At 43.1% G+C, this 25,381-nt stretch overlaps 1 protein-coding gene across 2 annotated transcripts in view; it reads right to left on the bottom strand.

Moving 5' to 3' along the window:
- LOC142560008 (uncharacterized) overlaps window positions 1–25,381 on the bottom strand; it is a 234,606-nt gene that overhangs the window by 160,846 nt on the left and 48,379 nt on the right. Inside the window, exon 3 of one of the 2 annotated variants that reach the window (XM_075671747.1) lies at window positions 22,061–22,333. The exons of the other annotated variant lie outside the window; for it this stretch is intronic. Coding sequence (XP_075527862.1) covers window positions 22,061–22,093 — 33 coding nt within the window. The 5' untranslated portion in view covers window positions 22,094–22,333. The remainder of the gene's footprint in view (window positions 1–22,060; window positions 22,334–25,381) is intronic. 2 annotated transcript variants of the gene reach the window in all.

Genomic DNA, 25,381 nt, shown 5'->3' with positions numbered 1-25,381 from the left:
TTTGATCAAGCCCTGCTGTACTTGTCTCTCGCACACTGCGAGGTTACAGGATTTAAACCATATTTGTATGTCCTCTACATAGACAGAATAAAATATAGCTGGTACTAATGAAGCCCGCAGCGTATTCATCTTAATGATAAAGAGTGCAACTTAGCACGCCACCTGAGGTACTACAGTTTTTCGTATAAATGAACGTGGCAATATATTTTCGATTTTAACACGGAAGGTACTATTAGACAGATAGGTTCTATTAGGTTTACTACATTGCCTCGGATGCCCATTCTAGATTCCCTCTAGATTGTGTAACGCCACGCTGTGTCGTGCGCCTCTTCCATATCGGGGATGTCGATAAGAAAAACTGTTTATGTAGAAATGCGCCACGGATATTTCTTTCAATGAGTGGAAGATGATCAGTTGTGGACCGCCCTTCTCTGAAGCCACACTGATAGGGATCAAGCAGTATGTTCAGTTCAAAGAAATGTATGAGTCGCCGATTAACCATTTTTTCAACTACTTTGCAAAGGCAACTTGTGAGAGTTACAGGGCGTTAACTTGCCGCCGAGGAAGGGTATTTATCTTTCTTCAAAACAGGGACCAAAATCGCTTATTTCCCTGCGGATGGAAGGCATCTGACAGCCCAAATAATGTTGAAAAGTGCGAGTAGTGTCTCTTGTGTGTCAGTGCGTAAGTTTTTATCGTGTTGTACATGGCTCTCTCAGGTCCCGGTGCAGAGCCTATGCATGCGATCAGGACAACCCTCATCTCAGCAATACTAAAAGACAGTTATATGGCTCATATTGTAGGGATTTATGGATAAATCTCTTTGATTTTTCTATTTGTTTGCACTTCAGAAAAGATTGTGGATAATGAATTGAGCTTGACACATGTTCAAAGTGCTCCCGAAGAGAGTCTGCCTGCTCTTCTAAGGTTTTCCCTTGGTCGTTCACCAGTGACTTTTAGATTTCTTAGGCCATTCCACACTTTCGACTCCAGTGAGTTTGAATTTTTACCTGATAGGAGCCTAACCCAGCTTTCTCTATTTGCGTGACTACATGTACGCCTTCCCTGCGATTTCATGTGTTGAAATGCTACGAGATTTCCCGCATTTGGCGATCTGCACAGTACGCCCCATGCTTGATTATGTCTCTTTCGCACTTCCATTCAGCCTTCGTTCCACCAGAGAACACGCCTGTCATGTGAAACACCATTTGCGGCAAAAACTTTTCAGCTGCATCAATAAAATAAAAGCGGTAAAATATGCGCCAGGGTCACGTATGATAGAATAATTTATAAATATCGTGGTAAATAAGTTGATTCATTAAAATGTTTCCAGTCAGCCGATGGTAATTTCCATCGAAGAATATGGGGAGGGTCGTCATGCTGCGTTATTAAGTTTAATGTTACAGGGAAGTGGTCACTTCCAAAAGGATTGTTCATGTCATTCCATTCCAGCTCAGGCAGAAGAGAAGCAGAGCCTATTGCTAGATCTATCGATGAATAAGAGTTGTGTGGGAGGTTGTAATAGGTGGGCTCTTTATTATTAAACAGGCACACACCAGAAGTCAGAAAAAAATTTTCCGTGATTTGACCTCTCGTGTCACAATGGGGTCTCCCCACAAAGTGTCGTGAGCGTTAAAATCACCCACGAGTAAGTATATAGTGTTCCAGCAGTTGATCTACAAGGTTGTATAAATCTGTTTTTATGAGTTCATAGCTGTGTGTGTGTGTGTGTGTGTGTTTGTGTCACATAACTTAAGCCAAGAATTTAAAAATGAAAGGCACGTCGGAAGCAAATTGAACCGAACGCACACTATTCGAAATAGCCTATAGTAACTGAGACAATTCTTTATGTTTTCCCCATGACTCACTCATTAATTAAGTTTAAAGGGACACTAAAGTAAAAAATGGTTTCTTCTGCATCAGTAAATCACCGTTCTACAACACCAAAAAACACCACTCTTACAACAATAAGACGTTTGGTAAGCCAGAAAAAGCGCAAGAACGAAATACGGGTGGCGACGCCTACGTAAGTTCCCGCACCTGGGGGCTGTGACGTCTTGGATTTTGATGGCGTCTTTTAGGGCCTACTAAATATATATAGCGGTACAGATTGACTACATTGTGTTCTAAAGGAACCAAATATTAAACATGGCAAGTTTCGGAGACCTTTATTCAGCCAACGCGGCCCAAATGCGAAAACATACTTTGGAATCCCTGACGTCACGCTGACGTAGTGGACCTGGCGTTTCGGCGTGAAATTCAAATACTGATACTTGGACCTTCATTTTCTCATCTAGTAATCAAACTATTTTTCTGAAATGACAGCCTGCAGGGTTCTGAAACATTGCTTCATTAGTCTAAACTGATCTATTGCTTCGCTTTAGTGTCCCTTTAAATACCCAACTTTTTAATTATTTCTGGCTGAGGACCCCAAGTATGAGGCGCAGATTAGTAGAGCACCTTCAGAAACAACCAATGGAGTTGTTTCTTTTATGATACGTCTCATGTAGTCTTTTCCGGATTGCAAAGAAAGCCCGCGAAATATGAAAAAAGCCACTTGACGGAGTGAGTGAGTGAGTGAGTGAATAGACTTTTATTGGGTCCAGCAAAACGCGAGAAAATGCGCACCGGGCTAATCCCACGACGGAACTGACAGATCTAGCCAGCCGGCCCGATCGTGGGCGCGCTGGACGGCCAGGATTTGGTCCTCAAAGACGGGACTTCGCAGGAATGCGTCCCACTCTTCCTTGGTGAACTTCGGGCACAGCGACCGGCACTCCCAAGCATATGAAGCAAAGTACCGACCTCACCACAGGCCAAGCAAGAGCAATCCGGATAAATCTCGGGATATATTCTGTTAAGGGATGCCGGATGTGGGTAGGAGTTCGTTTGCAAGAGTCTGAGCGTGACCGCCTGCGGCCTGCTTAGCTTGAAGTGAGGCGGCGGGAACACCCTTCTTTCGAAGTAAAAGAATTCAGTCATTCATGGTGCATGATAGGAGCGTCTCTGTGTCCGGGGAGGGAGTCACCCGATCCGAGGGCAGCGCGGTCGGTAAAGCCACGCGCAGCCTCGTGGGCAAACTCGTTGAGTTTCAGAGGAACCCCTTCAATCGCCCCGACGTGGGCAGGGAACGAAAGGATGGAGTATATGGAGGTGTCACCGTGTTTGGCGCCTTTCAGAATTTGAATTACCTGCCGGGCTACCCGGCCTTTCTGGAATGCTCTGACGGCCACTTTCGAATAGCTATACATCCTGTCTCTCCCACCGTCTTGCATGGCGAGTGCAATGGCCACTTGCTCGGCTACCTCGGGGTTCGTCGTCCGGACGGAAGCACAGTTGATGACTTTGCCCAGCGTGTCCACGACGGAAACAGCAAAAGCCTTGCAGTCTCATTATGCAGCTGCGTCCACAAAGCTTGTTTCGATCTTGTCCTTGTTTATTTGTTTCAGTATATTCAATGCTCTTGCCTTCTCCCCTATCGATCTTCTCCCCTATCGATCTTCTCCCCTATTTCTCTGGGGATTTGGCCGTTTTCAGCCAAGTTGTTGGTGGGTGCGAGTCCGATCTGCTCGAGGATACACCTGCCGGCCGGCGTGGTGGACAGCCGAGTCAGCTGGGCCCGTTCCTGAGCCTCGGCTGTGTCCTCCATGGTGGTGTGTATGCCGAGCCGAAGGAGGTCGTCGTTATGCGTTCTGACGGGCAGCCCGAGGGCTCTCTTGAATTTTCTAATGAGGGCATTAAGCTTTTCCCTCTCCGCTCTGAGCAAGCTGCGCATGGCCACTGTGTAGGTGAAGTGACAGAGCACAAAAGCGTTGATGAGCCGAAGCAGGTTGTCCTCCTTGAGGCCACGATGTCTGTTCGTGACCCTTCGTGCGAAGCGAAAAGCATTGTATGTCTTCGCAATGATCTCCCGCAAGGCAGTGCCGTTGCCGTCACGTGATTCGGTGAACATACCCAGGATTCTGATGGTGTCGATCCTGGGTATCGGGTCACCGCTCCGAGTGAACAGGTGAATGTAACTTTCCAAGACCGGTTTCCAGCCCTTGGGTCTGCCGCCTTTTGCTTTTCTATAAAGCAGAAGCTCAGATTTGGTCGGGGAGCATCTGAGTCCAGTGGGTAGCAGGTACTGCTCCATGAAGTCTACCGCCTCTTTCATGGCGCTTTGCACTTGCCCTTCGCTACCGCCGGTGCACCAGTTCGTCATGTGGTCGGCATAGATGGTCTGTTTGATACATTCAACTTGGGGCAGATTCCTTGAGAGGCCGACCACGCAGATGTTGAAGAGAGCAGGCGAAATGACAGAGCCTTGCGGCGTGCCACGTGGGCCCAGTAGCACTTCGTCGGATACAAAGTCGCCGATCCGCAGCTTCGCTTTCCTCCCCGTCAAGAACGAACGGACGTAGTTATATAGTCTGGGGCCCAGCTCGAGGTCTGCGACGGAGGCCAGAATGTATTCGTGGAGAACGTTGTCAAGCGCTTTCTCGAGGTCGAGTCCGGGCAGGGTCCTGGTGTCCCTGGTACTGCCGCCGAAGATTTGATGTTTGATCATCTTCATGGCGCCCTGCGACGAGAGGCCGGCACGGAAGCCAATCATGTTGTGAGTATAGATGTTCTCTTCAAGATATCTGTTTAGTCTGTTGAGGACAACATGCTCCGCCACTTTCCCGACTCAGGAGGCGAGAGAGATGGATGGGAGGCTGGAATACAGAGCCTTGCCAGGTTTGGGAATCAGGACGACGTTGGCGGTTTTTCATTGCTCTGGGATGCTGCCATTTGTCCACGTCTTGTTGATCTTCTCAGTGAGGTATCCGATCAAACGGTCGTCAAGGTACGTTACGCAGTATCTTGTTGGTGATTCTGTCGGCACCTGGCGCACACTTGCCGTTGAGCGCAAAAATGACTAGTGTAATTTCCCCCACGGTGTAGTCTTCGTCCAATTCCGGACGGGCTGGGCCGATGTAGTCAGGAAACTGGTCTTCCTCGTCTCCGTGTTTTACGGGAAGGTACTTCTCCATGAGCTTGGCCACCAGCTCGTCCCCAGAACAGTGTGTGATAGCTTCATGCAGAGCTCTGGCGAGCGTGTGTCTCTGACTGGATCTGGTGCTGCCCTAGTTGAAATGTTTTAGCATGCCCCAGGACTTGCCGCTACGCATCTGCCCGTCGATAGAGTCACAGACCTCGTCACAATGCTGCTTGTCGAGGGTCCGACAGTGATCTTCGATGGTCTTGTTAAGCTCTGAGATCTTCGGTTAAACCTTTGTCCCTTCCATCGGAGCGACTGCGCCGTGGTATCTTGCTGCTCTCAAGTGTGCGTTCGGTGAACAACGTCGGCTCCCTACGAATGACGGCGAAAATGCATGCTGCTGGCCAAGTGCAGCCGATGAGATAAAAAACGCCCTGCCGCTTCCACGTCGGGACCTTGTTCACCGAACGCACGCTTGACAGCAGCACGATACCACTGCGCAAACGCTCGATGACGTGGCTTTTTTCTTATTTCGCGGGCTTTCTTTCCAACTCGGGAAAAATGAATACGTGAGACGTATCGCAAACGAAACAAATCGATCGGTGGTTTCTGAAGGTGCTCTACAAAACTGCGTATCATACTTCCGGTCCTCAGCCAATAATTATAAAGTTGGGTAATTAAACTTAATTAGTGATTTATGGGGAAAACAAAAAAATGTCTGAGTTGATATACGCTATTGCGAATAGTATGCGTTCGGTTCAATTCGCTTCCGACGCGCCTTTCATTTTTAAATTCTCGGCTCAAATTATGTGGGACACTGTGTGTGTGTGTGTGTGTGTGTGTGTGTGTGTGTGTGTGTGTGTGTGTGTGTGTGTGTGTGTGTGTGTGTGTGTGTGTGTGTGTGTGTGTGTGTGTGTGTGTGTGTGTGTGCGTGCGTGCGTGCGTGCGTGCGTGCGTGCGCGTGTGTGTGTGTGTGTGTGTGTGTGTGTGCGCGCGCGAGCTGGACGATGCAGTTGAGGGTAGTTCTCAGGATTGCGAGCTGCGTAGCTCAAGAGAAGACAACTGCATTGTTCAGGGATCAGTGCAGCTCTACGCCAGTATAGGTAGCCAAGAGAGGGATGATTTAGTTAAGAATCATTCGGACTGTGCGGGAGAGGCAGCGATCGAGACCAACGAGCTGTGTGCCGATGCACAGCGTGAGCTCGACAATGCAGTAGAGGGCAGTTCACAAGAGCACGAGTTGCATAGCTCGAGTAAAGACTGCTGCATTGTTCCAGAGTAGGTTGAGCTGTCCGCCAGTCGAGGCAGAGAGAGAGTAGATTTAAATTAAAATCACTCAGACTCCGCGGCTAAGAGACTGATCTGGGCCGACGAGATGTGTACCGGCCAGCACGAGGCGCTAGAAGGCGACATGAAAGAAAGTTCGAGGAAAAAGCGCCGTAGAAAGAAGCGCGCTAAAGATCGGAATGCGGTGGCTAATGTAGCGCAGCCAAAGACGGCGAAAGACGCGAAAAGCCAGGGCGCAAGGAAAAGAAAGGTGCGGTCGTCGTTGACGATATTGGCGCATCAAACACGTTCGGGCCACCGGTCAACAAGAGACCGAGAAGCATGTTCCGCACAAACGCGGACAAAGGCCACGGGAAAGTTACGCACCTCGCCGTTCCGTCATTCTTTTCGGAGTGAGCATGTAGTGCGAAGGAGCGCAAGGTGGCAAGACGAGGCGAGATGATAGAGTGTCGCGACGCGGTCAGTCGAGTTCGTGATGAAAGCGTGGCGCCAGGACGCAAATTGGCAGGAGACTGTAACGTCTTGAAAGAGCTTATAGTGTATCAGCCCTTTTGTTGTCCCTGGGTAGCCAGAATAGCTTTCGAACCGCGACCACCTCGAGTACGGCTCAAAAGTATGAGTCAGTTGTAAACGTTTGAAATGGGAGGCCAAGGGAGCTTCCGTAGAAGGAACACGTGTTGTCTTGTTTTATTTTTGAACATTTTGAAAATTTTTGCGATTTGAGGCCAGAGTTTCTTTCAATAGGTAAGGTATGAGCTTTCTGTTTTCGTTAAGAGAAGCTCCGAGATTTGAAAGATGCGTTTTATGTAAACGTGTAGTTTCGCGAGGTGTTTACTAATGAGTAGATAGGCTTTCTTTCTTGTGTGTGAGTAAAGTGAAGTTCGAGGTTATCGTTGAGAGGCCTATGGTAACGCGCGTGTGTGTTAACTTTCCTTTTCTGTATTAGTGTTTTTTTAATTTTCTAAGTTGAAGCGCGTAGATTTTCAGTTAGTGCATAATTTGCACTAAGAAGCGTTCTTAGCTCCTTTAGCGCGTGTCCTGTACGGACCGAAGGAAGCAGAACGTTTATGACTGGGTTTCTCGTGTTTGTTGAGGTTGGCCGTATCCTGACTTCTCTGGTGAGCGTGCGTGGAACTAGTTATTAACAGACGCATTTCTTTTAAAGGGTTCTGCAGAGTGCCTAAGTTACGCAAGTTTAATTGTTCGTTTCAGGTACGTGTCCTGTATGGACGAAAGGTACAAATGTGAGTAAGCGTGATGAAATGCTTGCGTACGACGCAAGTACGCGTTCGGAATAGGGACCACAAAGCTAGCGCGATTGTAATTACGTACCTTTGGAGTTCACCAGACTGTTTAGTGGCACCAGTATGTGCGATAAATACGCCACTACGATAGGGTAAGAACATTTAGTAAAGCAATGAAGGGGCTAGTTGGTGAACGTTCATGGTTATATTGCGGTTAATTTCGTCTGTGTAAAACTGAGCTCAATACAACCATGAGGGTAAGAACAGGCTGTTCGTGAAGTTAGGCTGCTTACGTTCGGGTATTGGTGGTCGAGAGCCTTCGGTTTAGTTCTGCGTAAACCTTTACTCTTATGCAGCGCGACGGTCAGGTTTGGTCGAACTCAAGGGGAACGTGAACGCTCGCTTTGGCGGCACGAAGTTTTGGGGCAAAATTTGGGGTTCCCAGTTGAGTGGCTTGCATTGAAATTTTGATAGGAAGCCTGGTAGGTTAACAGCTGATCCCGGGTGTTTGAACGCTGAGCGGTATTGTGTTACCGGGATCGACTCTTCTGTGCCAATTGTTGTGAGATGGTGTAAGGTCTTCCAAGTGCGCAGGGGTTGCATAGAGCAAAGCTATCTTCTTGCTCGCCAACCATTCTCTTCCTGCCCAGCTGCTGTCAGCACTGGCCAGGCGAGATTTTCCGGGCCACGGAGGAGCTGTTAGGATCGGCCTGAAGGGGCACTGCTCTGCAAAGCTATTTCAGCCCGCTGCACGTGGTTCGATCGACCCGCGGTGCTGGCGCCCTTCGGAGAACCAGCGAGGACGACAGCGCTAATCCACCATGCGCCTCATTCGGAGAATCGGTGACGACAGCAGGGCGGGCCACGTTTGGCACCCAACGTATCGCTGGTTGATTTTCCGGGTCGTCATGGTCTCTGCAGCAAAAAGAGGTTTCCCTAACAAAAGGGGGCTTTGCGGTACGGGGGCCCCAAGATTCGTCACAGTCTGCTGACACTCGGCGCGACTACAGGAGAAAGGCAGCTCTGGAATTTAGAGGCGCAAGTCAATGGGCACCCGGCAGCCGCGCTGCGGGGGTCAGCTCGGGGAACCGACGCGCCTTTCAAGACTCAAGATAATGGACAACCGGTGGGTCAACTTCAATGACTGGTCGAACGGTTCTCTCACCTAGGGAACCAGGCACCAATGGAGTGTTTATAAGCGGCTGTTGTCGGCTGCTAGTGTATGCTCGTAGTGTGCTCGTCGTCGTGCTCTGAGCTCGTGAGCGTGTTCGTGAGCTGTGTTCTCGCAAGCTGTTGCTGTATGCTCGTCTTGCGTGCTCCATTTGGGAGCCACGCTTAAACTGTCGAATGTATAACTTGTTTAAATGTATTAAATTGGTTAAATGTATCTCTTGTTTATGCTCGTCTGTCTCTTTCTCTCTCTTTTTATTTTGCTTCCATTCGTACATGGTAGCCAACCGGAACTACCTCGCTTGAAACAACACAAATCAACAATACTTTAGATCTGTTTATAAGCAATTTTCATTCTTCCTTCGTTAAGCCTGACACTTTAGTTCATAATATTAGCGACCATTTGCCTATATTTATGTTAGTCAGTCAATTCACTAACGCACCTAAACGACTGTATTCGGAATTTTCATACAGACTAATTACTCCTGAAACACTATCCGCTTTTAGAGACCGCTTAGGCAGAACAAACTGGAACGAAGTATTCGCAACGAGCGACCGATTTGTTTGTGAGGAAGTTCTCTGAATTATACTTTGCATGTTTTCCCGTCAAGACTTTTAAAACATGCAAAGAAAGTCGAAAACATTGGATAAATAAAGAATGCCTCAAGCTTATAAGAATGCGGGACCATTTGTTTACGGCATCTATAGTGAGTAAATCCTCCGAAGCCCTCAATGCTTTCAAGAAATACAGAAATTTTGTCACTAAACACCTTCGTGATGCAAAAAAAACAATATTATTCTAACCCGTTCAACTTGACAGACGGACGCACAGAAAATGTTTGGAAGGCACTTAACACTGTAATTAGTATAGTGCATTTGAGGCAGCAACCAAAATTGTAGGAGATGGAATAGAAATTCAAGGCCCTGAGCTAGCTAATGCACTTAACGACTCCTTCCTGCCAGTTGGTAACGCTACCACTAGCAGCGCTGACCTAAGATATATGAATGATCGAACTAACCAAACCATATTTCTAGAGCCAGTTTCAGATGATGAGCTTGTAGCTACATTTCTAACTCCCAGCAATAGCAAAGCCACTGACGCGGAGAATATTCAAATGAAACCAGTAAAATATGTCATTGACATACTTGCACCCTGCCTTACCTACATCTTTATTATGTGTTTATCTACGGGATTTATTCCTCGAAATATGCAGACAGCAAAAACAACAGTTGTATATAGAAAAGGTAGTAGAAAGGACATGTCCAACTACCGCCCTACATCAGTTCTGCCTGTATGTTCCAAAGGTCTGGAGAGAAAATTTTGAAACGCCTCACCTCTTTCACTGGCCGCTTCAACTTGATAAGTTCTGCACAGTTTGGTTTTCGCAGAAACAAGTCTACAGACCTCGCACTATTGGCCCAAAAGGAATTCATTCTACAAAATTTCAAGTGCAGAAATATGGTACTTGGGATTTTTTTTAGACTTTTCAAAAGCTTTCGACCTCAATAACCATGATATCCTGCTTCAACAACTGGATCACTATGACATAAGAGGTATCGCGCACAAGCTAATCAAGTCGTATTTACTATGCCGTACTATATTTGTTGTCATTGAAGGAAAACATTCCCCAATAAAATCTATTAAAACAGGTGTCCCTCAGGGAAGCATCCTGGGACCGTTTCTGTTATACTTTCTATTAATGAAATTATCCACACTGATGAAGCACCTCATTATATAATCAATGCTGATGACAAGAGTTTATATTTTGCAGGCAAATCGTGTGCCGATTTTGGTAGTCGAGTGAATAGCGCACTGTCTGAAATTAGTGCATGGGCTCAAATGAACTCCCCAAAACTAAACATCAGTAAAACGGAGGCTGTTTTACTTCACCCTCGCCGTACATATGTCGAGTTAATTACCCCACATTTCGTTAAATAACTCTAAAAATTGAAGTGGTAAAAAGCTTCAAATCACTGGGCGTGTATTTTTCACAAAATATGACATGGGATAATCACGTGAACTACAATAATAATGAACTATCTAGGACAACCGGGATCATGCGCCGCCACTGCTACTACTTTCCTACCTCTGTTAATATACTCATATATAACTCTTTATTTTCTTCTCTGTTGAATTACCCGTTTCTTGTATAATGAGCAACAACAGCTGCAAACATGAGCAAACTTTCCGTCCTGCGAAAAAGTGCTTTACGCCTAACCTGTAAAGTTCCATATCGCTACCGCACTGCAGACTTGTTTAAGAAGCATCACATCATTCAGGTTCCATCAATGTATGATTACAAGCTATGCTGTTTATAGAAACTCGGTTTGTTGAAAAATAATGATGCCATGACAAACCCAGCAAGGCTACAGAAAAACTTCCTTGCTTATAATGTACGCCATTCTAAAGTGTGGTATGTAGCCAAATGAAGAACCAATTACGCAAATCAAATGTTAAAATTGCAATTGCCTACACTTCTAAACCACATAATAAAAGAAAATAAGATTGACATATTTAGTACGTCACCAAAACAACTGTGTTTAATGTTTGTATAATGATGTGACACGATGATTTCCTTTTTCTTTATGACTACTGTACAATCCCCTTTTCAAGTAAAGTTTTATCACTCCTGTATGTGTTTCCTCTTAGTAGGTCGTACTCCCTTAGCCGCACGTTTTTATGCTTCCCCGTGTACTAGGGAATAAACATTAATTCAGCTCAATTCAATTTGCTCGCTATAAATCCGAGAAATTTAGGCTGATAATAATTAAGTTTGTGAACTTTAAAGAAAAACAGCTTATCCTCGATTAAGGGCGTCAGTTTAAACACATGCAATACCCAGTGCGCAAAATTTTTTTTCTTCAACCACATCTGGCACAGGAAAAAAAAGCTTCTAGTCTTTGTGAAGACTAATCCCCATATTCGAAAATGCATCTTAACTTGAAGTCAATGCCCGACTTGATTTATATGACGCCTGGCAGGAACGTGCGCCAGACACTCATTGCGTTTCCTTCGGCGGGTGCACGACAGGCGTCAGTTAAGCAAGGGCTTCAAGTTAAGATACATTGATTAATACGGGGATAAGGGCGGGTTCCGCAAGCTCCACGTCAGTAACCTGAGTATGAACGATACTCTATGCACGTATGAACCTGTTTCTGACACAGTCACAGAATGGTCCCGATACGAGAAATAGTAGGGCAGTTCCACACAAGTCGGACAATCATCCCCAGCCTTACTGTGCTGGTACTATGCATCCTCGGCTTTCCAAATCATTCGCCAACATACGCAGCATTTTCCCCAAGCCTACCGAACTTTGCTCATATCTGCAAGATAGTAACTAACTCGGACATCACAACGTCTACTGAAACGTGGATGCATGCAGGTATAACAGATGCCGGAATTTTACCTGATTCCTGCGATTTTGTTGTTCATCGGAATGACAGACCAAACAAAAGGTGTGGTGGGGGAATGATGGCCATAACAAAGTATATTACCTCTTACGTTAACACTTCATCACCCCTAGACACCTTATTGGTCCACATCGTTCTTGGAATCTGTTACCAGACACCCGTTAGTTCAGACACTTTCGTGACTGGTCTGCATGCTGACCTCAAAGATATCTGGGTAAACATCCCAAAAGACGATTTTTTTTATTTGGTGATTTCAGTTAACCAGATATCAACTGGAGTTGCTTAACTGCACCGGCTCGTGACTTGATTGATTTTGTTGAACTATCCTTAGACTTTTCCTTAAGTCAAACAGGTCACGGACCTATCCATGCTCTTAACATATAAGATTTCCTTCTCACATCGGTTCCCGACAAGATAAGCCTGATCACCCTCACAAGCGGTTTCAGTGAACACAAAGTATTTTATTTTACCCTAAAAATGCCCTCTCGGCAACACAGCGCAACGTCGAAACACGTGTTCGATTATAACAGGGCAAGCTACGATGCAATTTCCCTGGTTTAAAGGAACTTCTGTTATTATTTTCTGCAATCCTTTTCAAAGCAATTGTTAATGAAATCTGGAGTTAGTTTAATGAGGAATTGACTCAGTTGATGAACACTTACATACGTAGCATATGTTTTCTTGCTAGCTCATCTAAACCGTGGTACCACAGGAACCTTCCTAGTTTAATCTATCTTAAATCTTAATGAACCTTAAGGAACCCTGCTTAAACGCGAACCCAAAAAATTTGGAAAACAATTTTAGCTGCTCAACTGTCTGCATATATTTGCTGGTTGATGAGGCTGGTGACCCTATCGCCCAAGATGAACGCTGTCAGACTTTTAAGAACTTTTTCACTAATATGTTCATGAAGGAATAGTATTCCATTATTCAATGGGCACCTGATTATGACCTTGCGTACATGAGCCCTATGGACGTTACTGTGACATCCACTGCATTATTCATTAATAATTTGAAAGTAACTACTTCATGTGGTGTCGATGGCATCAACTAAAAAATTCTGAAACATGCCGTGGTTCATTCCAGGAACATAGTCATATTTTTTGACAATCTCTTTCTACATGCAAGTGGAAAACTGGAAAAGTCATTACAATGTTCAAATATGGTGACCGGACTTACCTTGCTAACTATCGCCCATTATCACTGACATGCATATCTTGCAAACTTCTCGAACATATTATTGCATCTAACATGTCACTACATTTAGAAAGCACCGGTTTATTTTTCCCAAAGCAGCACAGGTTTAGGACGAAGCTATTATGTGAGACACAAATACTTGAGTTTACTCACGAACTACTTCTTGGAATGAACGAAAGTATACAAAACGACTGTTTATTCCTCGACTTTGCTAAAGCCTTCGATCGCGTTCCACATTGTCTTCTAATATCAAAACTATCTTCTTTGCAGCTTGATTCCTTAACAATTTCTTGGATAAGAAGCTTCTCATGTTTTCGTAAACAGTTCACTTCAGTTGATAATTAATTATCTTCCCGTAAAGATGCATCATCTGGCGGGCCCCAAAGCAGTGTAATCGGCCCATTATTGTTTCCCATCTCCATTAATGACATAAGATTACACGTAGCTCGACAATCAGATTGTTCACCAACGACTGCGTTATTTATCGCAAAATCCGTTCTCTTAACCACCATGAAGATCTTGACCGCATTACTACCTGGTGCTCGTCATGGCAGATGTCCCTTAGCACTGATATATGCCGATTAACGACATTTAGCCGCAAACCGATCCAATTCTTTATATATTTCTTCACTTAATAACAGTCCAGTCACCCTTACGTCATCATGTAAGTACCTAGGCGTTAATGTTTTGCCTAATCTCTCATGGGCAACCCACATAGTAAAAAATCGATGCTAAAGCTAACCGCACATTAGGTTATTTAAAGCGCCGCCTCACAGGCGTGCCCAGTTCGACTCGACAACTCAACTATCATACATTTGTTCGCCCTCAACTTGAATATGCAATTTCAATTTGGCCACCTCATCAAGAATACCTAACTTATTCCCTGGAATGCGTACAAAATCGTGTGGCTCGTTTTATTGCACGAGACTACAGCCGGCATCCCAGTGTAACTGACATTAGTCCTTGTCCTTTATGTCCTTAGAATCTCGCAGAACAATCGCACTTATATGCCTCTTCCATAAACTTGTTTATAGCCAACATACACTTAGTCTACCTCTGAGGCAGCCGCATCGCACGTCGTACCGATTGCATAGTTACCTCACCTGGAAACAACTTTCAGGAAAAACCACAGCCTTCAACTCATCAGCATTGTCATGTGCAATCATGTATTGCAGTGGTCTTCCCGACGACATTGTTCACATCTCTATCCCTGTTAACTTCAAAGAAAAAATATGCAGCATTTTGTTCTGAAATGTTTCTATTTCGTTCCCTTTCCCAGTTTGTTCATTTAGTATTTAATAACGACATTCAAATAAGAATGTCCGAACTGCTTCTGTTCGCACCCAAATTTTTAACACCAATCATATAATACTCCAGTTGTAGGCCGTAAGCTACCAGAATAAATAAATTAATCAATCAATCAAATAATTAATTAATACGCGACGCGTGGTTTGTTTCTAGGATGTCCTTGGTGAGCCAAACAAGGCATCTTGTTTATATCTGAGGGAAATTAGAGGCATGGTATGGGCAATATGTAGGCAATGTTCCAAACGAGTGGGTTAATTTCACCTTTTCCTATAGAATAGAACGCTATGCCGTCATAGTTACAAATACAACTGAGCTGAAATTTTGCGAACGTAGTGTAAACAATACGCCAAGTTTATGTGCGATGGTAAATGCGTGTTGATCAAATACAGCTTAAAAAAACTGTAAGCAAGTATTCGAAAGTATCACATTGTTGTAGTTAGCTAGGTTTTCGAATGTCCCAAGGGAACCCAGCATTTCAGATATTTTATACTTTGACGGAATATGCAGCGTTTTAAGTACAATCTGTTGCGAAGTTGTAACAGGTCAGGCTTATTTACAAGTGTTGAGAATAATTATTGAATCTTCATTTCTTTCGTTCATTTTTTTTTACTTTTTCATGCGTGATATTTTGGGTTTGCCTGTGTCCCCACTGAGCTAAAGGAAGCAGCATTTTTATAGATTGTGACTCTGAGGACCTGGTAATGTTTGATGTGCAGGCAAAGATCAATATGGATATGGTCCTCGGTGAACCAAATGCAAGCAAGCGATCCGAAGTTTTATGAATGAGTTTTACTAAACAAAGCAGAAAATATCCGGCCGCTCTGGCAGAACTGTGAACTCAAGCGATATCGGATCTCGAGAAACTTGAGTGGGCCGGAGGAATGGGGGAAAGAAAGGAGGAAAGAAGTACACCATGGCAAATGTTGTGGTGAAGTAACATGCATGGTAATGAATCACTGTCTGTTTAAAAAAATTCCAAAAAGAAGTGCTCCATAGCACTATGTGTGGGCAAGGTTTCAAACGGAACAGACATATAGGGGCAGCTTTTTAAACTATGTGATTTAATTACAGAAAACGGAAACTTTCATTGAAAATGTTCGAAAGGAACAGCTTCTCTGGAAATTTCGTTCTAATTCTCCAGGGTCGCACACATCTGCTGTCTTTTTTTTTTCTTGTGAATATTGCAAGCCATGTATTTTGATTATACTTCGTTGTGTATAACCACGACCACACTATTACCTTAACTAGTGATACATTTGTGCTGTATGTAGACAAACACCAAGTACAATTCCTTGTCTATTTAGCAAAATTGCCTATAACAATATTTTTTCTTATGTACGCTGCAGTGCTGCTACTGGGCGAGATCAGAGACCTCTGGGCACTCACTGCTTTTTGGCCCTGTATCATATATACAATATTCAGAAGTGCCCAAGAAATAAATCCAAATTCAAGTACTTTTTCGGACCTGCATGGATCATCATGCGCGGTCGATAAATACGTATATTTCTTCTAATATATTCGAGAATAACAGGCAAACTTATTTCCAGGCTTTTTATCTTCTTCTTCTTCTTCTTCTTCTTCTTCTTCTTCATAATCGTCATCATAATCATCATCATCATCGTGACTACGCCCACTGCAGGACAAAGGCCTCTCCCATACTTATCCAACTACCCCGACCATGTGTTAATTATGGCCATGTTGTCTCTGCAAGCTTCTTTATCTCATCTGCCCACCTAACTTTCTGCCACCACCTGCTACGCTTCCCTTCTCTTGGAATCTAGTCCGTAATCATTAATGACCATCGGTTATCTTCCCTCCTCATTACATGTCCTGCCCATGTCCATTTCTTTTTCTTGATTTCAACTAGGATGTCATTAACTCGCGTTTGTTCTCTCACCAATCTGCTATTTTCTGATCCCTTAACGTTACACCCATTATTCTTCTTTCCATAGCTCATTGCCTCGTCCTCAATTTAAGTAGAACCCTTTTCCTAAGCCTCCAGGTTTCTGCCCCATAGGTGAGTACTGGTAAGACACAGTTGTTATAAACTTTTCTTTTGAGGGATAATGGCAACCTGCTGTTCATGATCTGAGAATTCCTGCTCCATTCTTATTCTTCTGATTATTTCAGTCTCATGATCCGGATCCGCAGTCACTACCTGTCCTAAGTAGATGTATTCCCTTACCACTTCCAGTGCCTCGCTACCTATCATAAACTGCTGTTCTCTTCCGAGACTGTTAAACATTAGTTTTCTGCAGATTAATTTTAACCCCCCCCCCCCTTTGTGCTTTGCCTGTGCAGGTCAGTGAGCATGCATTGCAATTGGTCCCCTGAGTTACTAAGCAAGGCAATATCATCAGCGAGTCGCAAGTTACTAAAGTATTATCCATTAACTCTTATCCCCACTTCTTCCTAATCCAGGTCTCTGAATACCTCCTGTAAACACGCTGTGAATAGCATTGGAGAGATCGTATCTCCTTGCCTGACGCCTTTCTTTATTGGGATTTTGTTCCTTTATGGAGGACTACGGTGGCTCTGGGGCCGCCATAGATATCTTTCAGTATTTTTACATACGGCTCGTTTACACCCTGATTCCGTAATGCCTGCATGGCTACTCAGGTTTTCGACTGAATCAAACGCTTTCTCGTAATCAATGAAAGCTATATATAGGGGTTGGTTATATTCCGCGCATTTCTCTACCACCTGATTGATAGTGTGAATATGGTCTATTGTTGAGTAGCCTTTACGGAATCCTGCCTGGTCCTTTGCTTGACAGAAGTCTAAGGTGTTCCTGATTCTATTTGCGATTACCTTAGTAAATACTTTGTAGGCAACGGACAGCAAGTAGATCGGTCTATCATTTTGCAAGTCTTTGGCGTCCCCTTTCCTATGGATTAAGATTAAGTTGGCATTCTTCCAAGATTCCGTCATGTCATGAGGCATTGCGTATACAGGATGGCCAGCATTTCTAGAACAATCTGCCCACCATCCTTCAACAAATCTGCTGTTACCCTATCCTCCCCAGCTGCCTTCCCCCTTTGCATAGCTCCCAAGGCTTTCTTTACTTCTTCTGGCGTTTCTTGTGGAATTTCGAATTCCTCTAGACTATTCTCTCTTCGATTATCGTTGTGGGTGCCACTGGTACTGTATAAATCTCCATAGAACTCCTCAGCCACTTGAACTACCTCATCCATATTAGTAATGATATTGCCGGCTTTGTCTCTTAACGCATACATCTGATTCTTGCCAATTCCTAGTTTCTTCTTCACTGTTTTTAGGCTTCCTCCGTTCCTGAGAGCATGTTCAATTCTATCCATATTATACTTCCTTATGTCAGCTGTCTTACGCTCGTTGATTAACTTAGAAAATTCTGCCAGTTCTATTCTAGCTGTAGGGTTAGAGGCTTTCATACACTGGTGTTTCTTAATCAGATCTTTCGTCTCCTGCGATTGCTTACTGGTATCCTGTCTAACGAAATTACCACCGACTTCCATTGCACATTCCTTAATGATGCCCATAAGATTGTCGTTCATTGCTTCAACACGAAGGTCCTCTTCCTGAGTTAAAGCCGAATACCTGTTCTGTTGCTTGATCCGGAATTTTTCTACTTTCCTTCTTACCGCTAACTCATCGATCGGCTTCTTATGTACCAGTTTCTTCTGTTCCCTTCTCAAGTCTAGGCTAATTCGAGTTCTTACCATTCTATGGTCACTGCAACGCCCCTTGCCGAGCACGTCGGCATGTTGTATGATGCCAGGGTTAGCGCAGAGTATGAAGTCCATCTCGTTCGTAGTCTCACCATTCGGGCTACTACACGTTCATTATCGGCTATCCCGCTTACGGAAGAAGGTATTCATTAGCCGCATATTATCCCTTTCTGCTGCCGTTCCGTTTTTCCCTTATCGTAATAGTAATTATATATATATATATATATATATATATATATATATATATATATATATATATATATAGGGTGTTTCAGTTGAGCAAAACATTAAAAGTGTGCAAATGCTACGTATTGCGACAGAACCAAGTGCCAAGGTTGTTCGCCGTCCTTTGCAGATACTGAGGTTATTTTTTCTATTCCGTCTAATTAGATTAATCTTACTTATTTACCCAACTTCTCAAATATTATAATTAGATGAAAGGTGTCAATGAGAGAATTGTAGAGTGACACGAGAAACTCCCGGTACAGCATTCTGTTGCTCAATACGTGTTTCGTAAAAATGGTTTCGCGAGTGCAAATGAAGCCCGTGAATACAAGCGAAATTGCCACGCGTCTGCCTGCTCGAGGCGCTTTGCGTGCATTCGTGGGCTTCTTTCACGCTCGGAAAAACACTTTTACGATGCCCGCATTGAGCAACAGAATGCTGTATCGGGAGTTTTTAATGTTGGTGTGCAATAATCATTGATACTCTTCATCGAATTATAATGTTTAAGAAGTTGATTATTGTTTAGACTATGTAGTTAGGCAAAGCGCAAAAATAATCTATCTCCTAGCAAAGGCAAACAACATTACCTTGCTTCTGTCCTGCTACGTGGCACATTTGCATATGTTTAATCTTTGGCTCAAGTTACCTGAAACAATCTGTATATATATATACCAGGAGAAGGGAAGCGCAGTAGAGGACGACAGAAAACTAGGTTGTGCGACGAAATTAGGAAATTAGCGGGTGCTAGTTAAATAGCATTTGCTATTTAACTAGCAAAATAGCAAAATAAATAGCATTCCCTATTTATTTTCTGAAACCTATTCCGGACCTCTTCAAAGGTGGGAAGAAGGTAATGACAGAAATGAAGTTACGTTGAGTAGTAAGTACTAGATCGAGAGCATTTAAGGCATAAGACGTATCCCTAGTACGTAGCACTACCACTTGCGAAAAATAATCCACAAAATAATGGAGCATATTGTTACGGGTGGCGATCCTAAAGTCTGAGTGTTCTATTTATTGTTTGGAAGGTTTAAATTGCCTAGTAAATGAAGCGATGATGGAAAATGTGGGGATACGTATTAATCGCACTGAACATTTCGCTAATGAAGCTGGATGAGGGAGAACGAGGGCATAAAATACACTTATAATTACTTTCTGATAATTTATCATAAATGAAGCGCAGACGATTTCGAGATCAGTAGTAACAGAAATTCTATACAAACTAGACGTACGCAAGCTCACACCCTTGAACCGTACTTCGTGCGCACCTATATTTTTATGTATATCCTGTTTTTTTTTCTCAGGCTATCAATGGATGAAACGCTTACCATCTGAAGCCTTTTTGGAATTGAATAACCCTGAATTTGAAAATTATGTATATTTTTCGTCATGACCACAGGATTCAAACTATTATGGCTGTCAAATGAATGTCCGAGACTAGCACTTTGCAGTGTTGCATGGCTTTTACCTTTATATAGTTATTACAGTGTGTCTACTACTGAAACATGTTTTCACTACTTCTATTTTTGTGTATTGATTGAATTTATTTTTTAGCTTTCATAGTATTATGCCACCCCTGCTTGGTCTGTGGACTGCAGTTTGATCTAAGTAAAAAAAAAAAAAAAATGCGTGAAGAAGGATTGTCACTACAAAAGTCGAAAACGCTGCCTCCAGGACGCACAGCCCGGTCCTGACGATCAATTTCGAAGTGATTGTCATCTTCAAAGATTTCGGAAGCCTTAAGATTAGTCAAAAGTAATGTTTTCTTCAAGGCGACAATGTGTGGAGAGCAAGGTTTAATTGTTCAAGACAAAAAAGAAGAATTGTTCAGCACTCCTCTTATGATGGTAAATAGGATATATACATGATGTGGCAAAGACATTCCACTTCCCCTCTCGCTTCGCTAAGCCGAATAACCTGCAGGTTCTTCGATAACGGAAATTCAGAACTTATTGTACGTTGTCCTTGATCTTCTTTCTTTGTCACACACTTAGCTTTATCATCATGAACATAGCGCATGTCGTTCACGAGCAGTTTCCCGTATATCAGTTTAACTGCAGGTGTTCCAGGCTGCCTTTTTTCCTACGAGCGATACGCATTGTGGAAGAAGCATATTCATCATGAGTAATATGGCCTGACTTGAGTTGAGCGCTCAATGAAATAACTTTGTCTTTCAGTTTAAGTTTGAAAATTTTACAATCATATGTCGGTATTTTCACGCTTAAAAAGAAAGGTCAAAGCAGTAAGCACATTCCATCAAATCTGCTGAAAGGAGTGGAATTGTGGTTTTCAGGGCAGGTATAACCTTGGACTCAATTTGCTCCTATGTTAATTTAGCACCTGAAATGTTGCGAATGAATAGGTTGTTGCGTCAACGAGTGCTCTTGAAGTTGGCTGACGCACGACAGCAAAAAAAGCGCTTTTGTATATCATTGCCCGGGTATGCTATACAAGATGTTTCAGTGAACACGTTCAAATTTTTTTAAAGGTTGCCTGTGGCAGATAACACAATTATATTCCATGAGCTGGTCTAATCAAAGAGGCGGATTTGCACAAATGATTGGAATGCATAATTGGATAACCACCGAAAATTCTCTCTTTGAATTTCCGACTAATTATATAATTGTCCACATTGAAGTTTACAAATTCTAGCGGTTGAGCTCGCAAGGCGGATCCACTTGGAACGAATTCTAAGGATGACACCAGTTTCGAGATGGAAATTTCCGCATTTTGCCCAGAAATGCATTGGCGTTCAAGCTACTTTTGTGCTTCTATGCATAAAACGATGTTTTGTTAAGAAAGTAAATAGAACATCAACGCATTTCTCCACTAAGTTATGGATTTATTATCTTGAAAAAGGTGTCATCCTGCGAATTCTTTCCAAGTGGATTTGGCTTGCGAATGGCAAGAATGTATAAATTATAATATGGTACATTAGGGAATTGGTTAACAACTTAATCAGTGAATTTCTAGTAATTAGCGGATTACGCATTTCAATTTTTCGGGCAAGTAATGTCCACCTCTTCAAGTATACCACCTCATGAACTACAATTGTGCTAGCTGTCACAGGCCACATTTAAAAAATTTTGAAAGTGTGCGTTGATATACCCGATATGTATATTGACCAGATCTTTGTCCTTTGTCTCATAAGGTGTACATCTTTCTTGTATATTGTCCATCCATTTGCTCAAACCCGTGAATTTTAAATTCATACCTTTCTAGCTATATATGATGGCTTTAATATCGGTGGATTGTTTAGCTGATGTTTTCGGGGATTGCAATAGCCATATGTGCATTTCTCTGATAAAGCGAAACGTGATCTTCAATTGCCCTGCAGGATCCTCAGGCAGTGTTTTGACATATGGAAGTTAATTCGATTTATTATTGGACCCAGTGTTTGTCTCGACAGCGCCCGAAAAGTAAGGACAGTGAAGAAGTTAATTATTCGTAGTAGTCAAACATTCTTGCAAAACACCTGCGAGCATGGGACCGGCAATAGGAACTGGTTATCACTATTTTCTAGCGTGTAACAAAATTTTAGTACACACCTGCGTGGGACATATCCCAGTAGAACGGGCCATGTCGAAAGTTCTGTTCGCGTGCCCACTGAAGGTGAAGTGCGTAGAGAGGCTCTTGCGATGTGCCTGGCTGGATGACGCAACAGTCAATGTTTATGGATCACCGAAGACGAGCTTTGCCAATCACACCACGGCAGCAAAACACACGTTGATAACCACAGGCGGAGCTTGCATCACGAATACGCGTGGAGACGCATTCCAAGTCGAAGAGAGTGTCCGTTGACAGCACCAACAGGATTACGTCTGCATAGGGCAAAAGCTGGGCTTACAGGCCACGAAAAATGTGCTGTTCGCATTCTCAGTGAACGTGTGTACTATTCCTGAAATTGAACAGTTGGTACATTATTTGCTGTTAGAGCTGTACTTCACACCTCTCTGCGTCGACTGCTATTCTTCCACGTTTCGAACCTCGCTGTTATTTATTTACCCTTAAGGTGTTACAGAGACGACATAATTAATAACGCCATTAAATACAACGAAACTACAGCAGAATTTGAAAATAAAAGATGAACCTTTGACTGCCGTAACTACAATGACGCGTCAGTCGCGCAGCCATTTACAAAAAAAAAAAAAAAGGCACAGTCAAGCGTGCAACTTCACGGAACATGAGATCTGAGAGAAAGCTGAATATATGCGCAGCTTCACAAAGCCGCCTAGTATTCGCATTTACAGCCTCTACTAGTATATGTGAAAAAGATTTTGATGTTCGGTTTTAATGACTACTGTTACAGGCTGCCCGGAAATCAAAGGTTTTCCTAGATGCCATGCTCCATAAACTTTTGCGGTTGACTGTACATAGCAGCACCTTCATAGTAATTAATGTCTGTGCAACAGCTATGGGGAAGGCAATTATAACACAAATATGTATTCGGAATATATGAGTCATTATAGCACTTTACGTTTGAAAACAAAATACATATTTTATGACCGAGATAAATGTGTCTGGAAATGAACTGTTATAATAAAAGTTAAAAAGCAAAAAAGGTGACATATTTTCCTACGATGAGAAAGTCTGGGTAAAGAAAAGTGTTTCATAGCATTAACTTTGGCAGCGCAATAATAGCTGGAAATAATTAAACGTGATGTACGGTTTTGCTCCGCCTCTAAGCCTGCTTTGAGTGATTCGAGACCGGCATTCTTCATACAGGTACTGCATGTTCTAGTTTAATTCGAATCAATGTTCTAAATACCAGTAATTTGAGCTATACACCAGCGTGAAAAATACTTCTTGGGAGGTAGGCTAAGATGTGACTAGCACTGTCGGCTACATAATGAGCGCCCCCCCCCCCCCCCCCCCTAATATCATACGACGTATTTATACGAGTGCTCAGATTCCCAAACAGTGTTATTAATGTGACAGGTAGGAAGACTAATATGTTGCCAACAAACACGCATACATTTCCATCTATTGTTTAATTTTCCATACCTGACATTATTCATAAATCTGACTAACGTCAAAGTGCGGGTTAGCCACATCTAAGTCCCTGTTAATTTGTCTACAAAACACTCAATCAACAGCAGTAAGACTCGTTGAGGATGTTGGCGTTATGCAAATGGTCAAGTCCTATATTAAAATGAGAAAAGGCGGAGGTCTTACTAGACATCCATGAGCCAACTTAAAACGCAGAGGAGCAATTGCTGTGACTGATGCAAACTGGTAATGATTTGTGAAAAATGATCGCAACCAAGCAAAAGCTTTAGAATACAGATTGTGACTACGCAATTAAGAAAGAGCAAATCGAGAGCTGCTTTTTCAAGTCTTCTAGGAGCACCTAAACTATGTTGTTTATAAGGAATGCCGTTTGAAGGATAATTGATTGATTAATGGGTTTTAATGGGGTAAGTGCCAGTTCCGGCCAATGAGCGCCAAGCACACGCTGTAACACGTGACCAATGGTACATGGAGACAAAGATGTAACATGATTGTAAAGGGGCCTTGAATCAGTCGGTGTAAATTGCTTAAAATGAATATATCAAGATAATGACAATGATTAGTGATGTGTGCTATGATCACAAAAGTGTAGCGACGAAGGTTCCTTAAGTGAGATGTATACAGTACAAGGGACAGTAACACTAGTACCTCAACAGAGCCTTTGGACGCAGGGGCTTGGAGCACGTGCCCTGCAAGTGTGCTTGCGTTTCATCTGTAACCTCTAAGGGGAGCTCGTACTACAAAAAACCTGGTCGAATTATTTTTAAAACGTCGGTTCCTGTTAAAAAGTTTAACACCACTTTGAAGTTTAAAATCGGTTCATTATATTGAGATAAAATGCTGAGTGGGGACATATGTGCTCAAGATACAGGGAACGGAAGTACTTTTTCTCTATCTGCTTCTATATCAGGGCATTGAAGAAGAATGTGGATAACTGTAAAGCGATATTATTGCCAAACCTACTACATGTTGGAGGATCAACTGCAATCGGTAGGTAAGAGAGAATGCCGTAGCTATGCCCTATTCTTAATCTACAAAGGAGCACTTCCTTGTGTCTTTGTCCTTTCTCATATCCAGTTCCACTATTTTGATTGCATCATATGCTGTGTATATGATACTTCAGTACCCCTCTGCCTTTTAAATACTTCCTCAACTTATGCCATAAGAAGCGTTTAAGATCTGTTGCCTCTATGCGTACACGAGTATATATATATATATATGTATCACCCAAGGCTACTGACGTAGCATTTTCTTCAACAGCTACATTGCATTTTATGCCTCTGTGGCCAAGTGCCCAGCAAAGGACCATGACTTGGTTATATTTACTGGGACAACCTTCCGTATATTTACTGGGACAATTCAACTACAGCGTCGCGATAGCCAAAAGACTTTATTGATCTCATCCAACTGTTCAATTTTACCCAGTCTGTTAACACACCAACTCGCAGTAATAATACACTTGACCTCGTCTTTGTTTCAAAGCCAGAGCTGGTTCATTCAATGTCTTAGGTCGATGGTACTAGCGATCGCAGGATGGTTCCATTCAGCATATCGCCTAATGTTCCCGCACGCCAACCATCCAAAAAGTAAATTCGCGACTACCGAAACGTTGATATAGTGGCCTATAATTTAGAACGTGATACATTTTGTATTTTTCTCAATCTGCCGTAACTGAATCGGTTAACCAAAACTAGTTGCACTAAAACAAAGAATACTAGATTTAATAGACAAGCATGTATCCCTGGTACGGATTCGAAGTGCTTCAGGTAAGCTCAGCTATTCAAACATGATTAGAAGATTTAAAAAAAAATCGTCTTTACCGTGCAACCAAAGTGCCACCTCGATAAATAAATAGAAAA

The sequence above is a fragment of the Dermacentor variabilis genome, chromosome 10 (genome assembly GCF_050947875.1).
Source record: "Dermacentor variabilis isolate Ectoservices chromosome 10, ASM5094787v1, whole genome shotgun sequence".
In the NCBI taxonomy this organism is placed as follows: domain Eukaryota; kingdom Metazoa; phylum Arthropoda; class Arachnida; order Ixodida; family Ixodidae; genus Dermacentor; species Dermacentor variabilis.
Note: the sequence above shows the minus strand (reverse complement) of the source record. Positions and strands in the feature narration are given on the sequence as shown.